Source organism: Opisthorchis viverrini (assembly GCF_000715545.1).
Source record: "Opisthorchis viverrini unplaced genomic scaffold opera_v5_34, whole genome shotgun sequence".
NCBI lineage: Eukaryota > Metazoa > Platyhelminthes > Trematoda > Opisthorchiida > Opisthorchiidae > Opisthorchis > Opisthorchis viverrini.
The window spans coordinates 177,914-186,713 of NW_008751690.1; the positions used below are offsets into that span (position 1 = coordinate 177,914).

An 8,800-nucleotide genomic window follows, 5' to 3' on the forward strand; every position below is an offset into this window, starting at 1 on the left:
TCTATCCTTGAAGCTACTTGAAGATATTCAGCAGCTAGAAACCGATCTAGAAGCTAATTAGAACAGGAGGAAAAGTCACTTGTTTCCCTCCTTGTCTAGTGCAAGTACAAGTTCCAGTGTAGAGCAGATAACTAATATGTGTCTGACAGGTAAGTCAAATCCGTAGTTCCATATGTGGGACAAGAGGTGTTCACGACGTGCAATGACCGAAGATGTGCAGAGATGATAAACTCTGATAAACGCACGATTCCATACAACTGTACAATCCACATAAGGACCACACTGTTGCTGACAACAGCCTATCAAGTAGTCAGGCTTCTCTCAATAACTTTTCAAGATTGGCTTGCAGATCATGAAACTTTTGAACTGAGCAGCATCTGTAAGCCAGAGATCTAACTAATGCTGAAATATACTGCAGAATAATTAAGGCGATGTACATTCAAATGCGAGCTAAGGGTAACTCCAAAATCGGTTACTCAGCTGAAGTGCAAACGAGCCTCAAAAACGCTATTCTCGACGCCTGCTGCAAGCTTACTTTTTGCATCCCTTTCTTTTACTTCCATTTTGGCTACCTCTTTATGTTTACATTATGGGTATATAGATGGTTTTTGCCTCTGTTAAAAGTGGGTGAAATGAATTTACTCACTACTCTAATGCACTGTGAAGGCGGTTGTTACGGCTCTTTATCAGTCGCACGGATTCATGGGCTTTGGAAAAGCATGTGATATTGTAAGATATTGTTTCAAGCAGTTGAAGCCTGAGATTTCAGTTAACTTGTTCCGAGTTGCCTCTGATTGACAGATCGATTTTTACTACTTACCTTGGGGTATTTCGTCCACAGGATCCTGTTCTTCGTATTCAAAGCCCGTATTTTCTACGGTGGCAGTTTCAGTTTCGTAATCCTCAGGCTTGATGTCTCTCGTAGAGCGAGAAATTTTTACCATCACTCCACCTCCGCTGGCCTTCGGAAACTGCAGTTTACTAGATGTTGCAGAGATGATTTCGGGTTGTTCTGGAACGGGATGCTCAATTCGAGGGCCAATAACTGCTTTGATAGGCATCTGAAATTTTCCTTTGGCAGTTGTTTTGACGTCAGCTGAGTTAGAACCAAAGATGACCTGTTTGAACTCATCAAATGTCTTTGCTTTGCTAATCCTCCTAGCGTTTGCCTCAGCCTCTTCACGGATTTTTTCACTCATTTGTTTTTGACGGTATTTTCTCTCCTGTATTAAGTTGACGTGTTTTTGCCTCAACTCGGCCAAAAGTCGCAATCGGTAAATTTCCCACTGGTAAACGAAGAAAGCGACCTGAATATCGAATGGATAAAGACAATTTGGCTGATTTGATGATAGACTGGTCGGACTGCCTCAATCTATCACTCAAGCCTGGTGAACTCATCAATTTTAGTATGAGACGGAATGACAAATCCATACAAAATTACGTATTCAAACTCCCTAGTGAAGATGAGGGATATGCAAACAGCAGATTCAAGACGAGATTCATTATTTTATCTGGTTGAAAGCCTTCACCTCAGTTGTCTGCAATACATACTTCTTTAATGAACGGTTGGGTTTAGGAAGCAAGCGACCGCAGAGCGTTAACCCGTCGGAGTAAAAAGTCAGTTGTAGACTTGTGTTCTCATCAGAACGGAAAAGTAGGCGAGGACCTTCATCAATCCATCATCACAGGACATATAGATTCGAAGTAGTAGTCAATAAACAAGCCTAAGTTTGAGAAAGTGACATGTTTCTTGGCATAAATTAGACGGTTAAGCATTTTTTGGCACCAATATTTCAAAAATGTTATTTAAGTCCAAAACCAAAATGTGTAAAGCTAGAGAGCAAATTTGCCATTAAAGACCAAACTTCCTCTTCTAAACTGCTAAAATCAGGATGCGATCAGTTTTGGAGAAAGCGATCTGCCTCTTCCTTTAATGGTGTGAATATGTTTCTTACTAAGTCACCACATTATCAAAGTGAATATGCTTTCTGAGATGGTTTTTAGCTGTGATGTACACGGAGCTTGCAGCACTCCGTCCAGTGACTCAGTATTCTGAATAGATTAAAAGTCTCTTTGTACTTCGATCTACATGGGAGAGATATTCGAAAAATAACCACCTTGCATGTTGAAAAGCTTCATTTTCCGCTTGTACACTCATCTATAAAACAACTTGGCTTTAACGGGAGAATTTCCTGAAACTTAGTTGAACCTCTCGTTTACGATGTTCTTTTCAGATTAAGCTGGGTTCTATACACTTAACTGGTAAGCAGATGAGTGCATTTGTCGATTTTCGTGCAACCAGGGTTCAGGTAGAACATGAAGCTCACGAACCCTCGGGGACTTTCCCTCTCTGATGAGCTCCAAGAAGGGCGAAACCAGTTGTTGACTGCCAGAGTTTCCACCAACCTTATGAGCAGCGTATTACGTCTGCACAACTTCATTTTCTCTTGTAACCACCTGCTTGGACAGTCTTGTTTCAACTCTTACTTCCACTGTGCCATTTCAAAACATTCAGTGCATGGTTGTGGGTTGTGGTGTTGGTATTTTATGAACGTCAAACAAACAGCTGACAAAAACGCGATGGGAGCATGACTTCAGACAAAGAACTAGCAGTCAAACAGCTGTGCAGCTGATAGTGTTGAAGCGCATCCTAAGGAACTGTGCGAGGCGCGATTGTTAGTATGACATAATTAGACTTTGCTTGTGATAGACGCCCTAGAGTAAACGCCTCACCTAGGGTACATATCGCTTCACTTCTGTAGGCTCTAGTCATTTTAGCCCACTTAGAACATTTATATTTTACTACTTGGAGTTGAACTCATCTAATTCTACTTACGAAACTTTCAGTGGTTAGAGAAAGTTGACGTTTCATCTTGACCATGGAACTATCACTCACATGACGGGGATCTATCCTCAATCTGAAGTGATGAACTGTTTGTTCTGAAAAACGCAATATTTCCTCCCGTTTTTTCTCGCTCAATAGTATTCCGGGTGGTTTGATTGACCCTTTTTTACTTGAAAATAAGTCTCTTTGTCTCAACATTGAGTTGTCCAGTAGACGTCGAAACCACTTTGCACTGACTGACCAATGTCCCGGTGTTGGACTGCTCTGAAATAAATGAACGGACTGGATGTTGACATACAATTAAGTTTGAGATCATTGAAAAAAAACGAATTAAAAGGACAAAAAAGCGCTTCACGCAGTTAAATAGCTTATTCAGCGATTTATGCTTGTCGATGCCTCACTAACAGAGCTCGCTGTTAGGGACCGTCGATAGCGCGTGATGTTTTCGTTCAACACAGCTATTGACAAGGACGTGCGCCACTGTCTGCTGACTATAGGGTTTGTTGTCATATTCTTGGGCAGAAATAGTAGCAAATGTTTTCAATATTTACTGTAACCTCGTATATTTAAAAGCTTCAACTATCCCTTTCTGGGCGTGAGTGGAAATACTGAACGGTATGGCCTACATGGTATCAGTTTCCATCCAGATCGTCTGAGCGAATGCTGGAGGCCTAGGAACCTCGGATACTTGTGGTAGGCAGACCCTAGGTCGCTTCCCTATCCGGTTTTTTCTTTTTCTGACCGTAATTCTTTACTAAAATAAACTGACATGGTTGAACGACAGTAAAACACCTTGTTCTCATCTAGCCTTGCCGTCACTGACATCATTCATGGTAAAATGCCTCCTCTACCAAAGACTGTACCTAAGTGGCAACCAGGGATAGAAGGTAGTTAAGCAAACGGCTGTGAGACATTGCGAATCTTGTCTACCTCGAAAAAAACATTATTCATAGACCTAATATATGCCAATAAGTTCAATGCAAGAGCTTGAGGAACCACAAAAGTAGTTTATCATTTTGGGGAAGCGCTTTGAGTGTAACCGTAATTAACTTGTCCATACTAAGTTTGCAACGTGAAGTCTTCACCCAAAGATGATAATGAAATCTAAACACCTGATACAACTCACGCTCGGATTCTTGGTTCGACTTAGTTAAGTTCTTCACGTGTCTATGATACCGATGTTTTCTACCATCAACAGAATCTGTTGAAGTCTGATAAGAAGCCAGTGAAGCTGGTTGGAACAGTTGAGAATGACCAAAACCTGTATCGCGACACAGTGCTCTGAGTGTCACTTGGAAGAGTTAGGATGAAAGTAAGAGGGGGAAGCCTTTGCTGCTGTGGTAATTTATGACCGAATCGGAATAACAATTTTATTAGCTATTTACGTCCATTTTAGGCCTGATATCTGATCAACGCAACACCAGGAAAACGGAAATCCGAATACATGAAAATCGGTTTCACTTGATCAATTTTAATATGCAGTCAATCCTCACACCTCCGACCAACCGGAAATTTTTCTTGTCTTTCCGCCATTTTTATTTAGTACGTTAGGAGATCGATAAGTTAAGTTCCGTTCTGGAATGCCCTAAAGTTTTGAAAAGAAAGGTCAAATCGAACTCCTCAAATTCCTGCTAGCCCAGTTTTTATCTCCTTCCCAAACTTCCATCGCCACCCATTCAAACAGGCTTCAGCAGACACGTTGACGTCTTCCAAACAGATTTTAAAATTAAATTCATCCATCTTCATTCACCGGTGACCTTCTCACGTCGTATTTATTGACTCAAGAACGCGTACAAGCAGTTTTTTGAAAAATGAACAAATATACTAAAAAGTGTAGTATTACTGTACAGCCTTAACGTCAAATTAAAAATCGTTGTTTTTTTGCGCTGGTGATCCTTCTGGCAATGATCCAATCAACGATTTGAACGGTCCCACTATACAAAATGAATCAGTACGTATACATATCTAATATTTTGATCACGGGACTAGCTTTGACGAATGGATGCAGTTAGCGTCTGAATACTGTGAAGTGAAGACCTTTACTGAAGATGAATCCACTAAATTTTTGAATCAGTCATTGACAGTTTTTTTGCAAATGTCCTGCGAATTTGAATCATCCGGTGCCCTCACTCAATCACTGTTTATCCGAATTCGGGAACCCGTAAATAAGATTGCTTCAGGTAAGCAAATGCTGTTGAAGGCATTAATACGGGGTTCTCTGGGGAAGGAGACATCCCTTTACATGGCAGAGAATTAACAGGACCAGCGATGATCGGACAGTGAAAGGTCGTGTGTTTACCGTGTTTTTGAAAATCAAAAGAACGGTAAGATGATTGTTGCATCCTTGCGTAACCATACATCCACTCATGGATGATGGAAATTAGGGAATTGCATCTGTCTAACAAGTCCATAAGAGGACTAGGAGAAGATTTAACAGTTTTTAACAACTTTACGAATAGTGAATTATTTCAAGAAAAAACAGACCCAATTACCACATTGGGATGAGACGCAACATGCTGCGCAGCGCCCAGCACTTTGCCAGTCTCTACCGTGGGAAGTCACTGAATGGCTAAAGATTCCGACTGGTTTATATTCGTTAAAATTAGCAGAAATGATTTTAATTTGTACACTGAATGTTGCATGAGTGTTCCACGAACAGTATTACTGAAAATAGGTGGAGTAGTCCTGACCGTCACCGTTGTGTAAAGATGTATTCGCGTCTAAACTCGAAAGTACGAAACTGGCCAACATTATACAGTGTTCTCACCATATAGATGATAGGTGCGTTGAGGATACTTTCATTCAGGGTGCTTTCAATGAGGCTCAGTCAGGAATATGAACAGGAAAACCAATCATGCTTTCTTGACATGTTACGGTCGGAAACACAAGGTGGATCAATAGATTGACGCGTAGACCGAAAATCAGTATGAACAGGTTTTGATGTTCCCTCGATCCGGTGAAGGCCAAACCGAATGCTGTGCATTGCCTATATGAAGAAGCACGAAGTATTCACTAGGCAAACTCTCTAGAGGAGACAGTAGGTTCTAAGAGAAATGTGGTTTAGCACAACGGTTTCCAAGACAGATTCCTGGCAAATAATTCCCGATTAGGACCACTGAAAGAAACTATCTAAGAGACAAAACTCAAGTGGATGCGTCTTTTTTTTCAAGGGTAATGTGATGAGCAGGCTGATGGTGAAAAATCTCGAATAAACCTTTTGCTAAAACATGCGCTGCGATATGGAGCGTGGCTTTCACCAGCCTTTCTGTTATCAGCTAAGAACTAATGTGTAAACACCTTCTCCACACCACCTCATTTGTTCACCTTGTGAAGTTTCAAACGGGAAACAAGGCAGTTATCAAAGCATACTTGTAAACCCATACCCTCCGTGCTGTCGAAAGGCCAACGTGAATATTAATGTTTTAGGTATGTCCCTTGACAACAGACATACAATTGATTTTTTTAACTGTTGTAAGCCACTTTTTGGAGTGCCATCTTGCACACTCAAACTTCCAAGAACTAAGCGCGTTTCTGCTGAATAAGTCATTTGGAAGCAAATTTTCAGGTCTCACTTCTGGACACAAAAGCTTTTCCTACAGACGAAGAGTCCTGCTTGGCCCGAAAATCACTCATTGTCCTTCCCTGACTCTACTTTTACATCAGCTATATCGCTCTCGAATTTCAGCACTGACTACCAACCAGTTTAAAATGCATTTGCTAATGTTATCAATTTTGTCAGTTCCACATGCATTTGATGCAGATGGAGAGATATCGAAAAGTGTACATTCACTTAGTTGGTATTGTATCTTGGTGTGTGCTGAGATGAGGTGTTTCTTTATGATTATTCCCTGGTAGGATAGAACGAATAGCTTTCTGCGATGGCCATTTATGGTTGGTCCCACCACGTTCTGATGAACCATGCAAACTAGTACGCTGTCGTTCAGGCCACAGAGGCTAGGTAGTACATGCCTATCGTCATTGGTTACATTATTAACCTTGTGAAGCAAGAGATTGAATGTCATACGTGTAATGGCTTGTGTTTTCCCTTATAAAAGAGGGTCTATTAAACCACCAATCACAGCTTTCGTCTCATTGAACGGATGCTTCTAATAATTTTGAAATTTGGTAGCTCTAGGATGTCGCCGATTCATCCAAGCGATATTCAAAAATTTGACTGCTGTAAACCTGAGATGACACGTAACCTAACCTTGCTCAAAGCAGAACAATATGTTCGTTAGCAATGTTTTACACGCCTGTGCGGTGATTTGTTCACTGGACTATTTAACGAACGGATTTACTCGACCCCTGACCAAATATGCTCATTTCTGTTTCTTTTCTGCCATATCGCTCCAACATGCAAGCAAATGTAACCACGTGCATCTTGTTTTACAAATTCTGCAGAACTGGCGCCACAAATTATCCCATGCATGCGGTAGACATCACATCAAATCGATCTGGCCTGCCGTAATTTTTGTCTATTGCACTGCCTTTGAACTGCATTCATTTGGAAAAAGCAATCACTAGGGTGCTGTGTTCTGCACACGAATTGTTTTGCTGTAGCCCAGTTTCCGGTCACAGGCAAAAATACCGGCCCAATGAGGCATGCGGTAATGATGTGACTTTTGTGGTTTCAAGTTGAACGTGTTTCGGGGATACGGATATTAGGTACGAGTGGCGTGACATTCTATCCTGATGACAAGGTTTGGGTGACATTTACAAGAGGGAAAAAAGAGAAATCAAGGGAGTGAAAGAGAGAGAGCAGACCCTGGATTTGCGTTAGACGAACTGAACAAGATAAAAAGATGCCACATTCATGCTGGATAAGTTATATCGAATGACTTACCCTGTAATTTGAAAGACGGAATTTACCGGTTGCTTCCAGAGGAGAAAAAGCTAACATATTTGAAAACCGAATACTATGGAACCTCCAGGTTTGCGTTTACGTTTCACAAAATAATCTTGCGGAGTTTGTGATTAGCAGCGTTTTTAATAAAGTTATTGGTAGAATGTGGTTTTGTATATTTGACCCCTGAGTAAACTGTTCAGAGTGGACCATCCTAAAGTCCCGAACTAGAGAATTGGAACCTGTCTAGTTTTATTCAAAGATTGAACCACTGACTTTTTAAGCAGACGGTTTCGAATAAGTTGAATCAGTGTTTTGTCATTCAACAGAATTCCTTTTCTTCCATTCATTTCATTTCAACAAGCTTTTCTATAATGGATAGTAAGGATGAGATGTGACCAGGAGCCAGTGGCCTGCTTTTTGTGAAGTTCCATTAAGTGAAGCAAGCACCGTGCGATGATTTCGTGTTTTTTAAATCATTCTACCGTTAATTGACATCCGCTGTCCCAATCTTTGTCTACCGTGTTCGTCTCATTTCTCCATCGCTGGGAGAATCTAACGTACGAGATATTGTTTAGCTAGAATTCCTTAACATACAAATTATGGCGAGTAGGACGTTACCCACAAGCAGGATGATTGGATATCACCTCGTGCCATCGTATTCTTATGGACTGTACAGCTTAGATTTTAACAAATATCACTTGTAGACACCGTGGTATGTTCATACATGTAACCTACTACTTACTGCTGAGCGGCTAAGTGTTATTAGAGTCCAGATTATATTGCCGAAATTCTCACACAATCAAGCAGGTCATCTAATGAGCAAAATGTATTTCTCATCAAATTACTGGAACTAGGAATCGACTGAAAAACAGTCCTTTATCTCCATCAGATTTGATTAACGTAGTAAAATCCCACTTTTTTCCTAATACAATATGGGTACTAGACGACGTAGGGTAGATACATGAGTGGTTGAATACGACAGAAGCACCGGAACACGATTCACTGGGATTGGCTTAGTTCAGACGGTGCAAGGCATGATCGTGAAAATCGTTTTAAAACCGAACCTGCGATGCGCTAAACAAACCAAGCAAGAGTATTATATATATATA

The 8,800-nt window shown here is 40.8% G+C and overlaps 1 protein-coding gene across 1 annotated transcript in view; it reads right to left on the reverse strand.

Moving 5' to 3' along the window:
* Positions 1–8,800, reverse strand: part of T265_02654 (hypothetical protein) — a gene marked incomplete at both ends in the record, with an annotated part of 34,256 nt that overhangs the window by 12,870 nt on the left and 12,586 nt on the right. The window contains 2 exons of the mRNA XM_009166956.1: positions 821–1,307; positions 2,837–3,109. Coding sequence (XP_009165220.1) covers positions 821–1,307; positions 2,837–3,109 — 760 coding nt within the window. The remainder of the gene's footprint in view (positions 1–820; positions 1,308–2,836; positions 3,110–8,800) is intronic.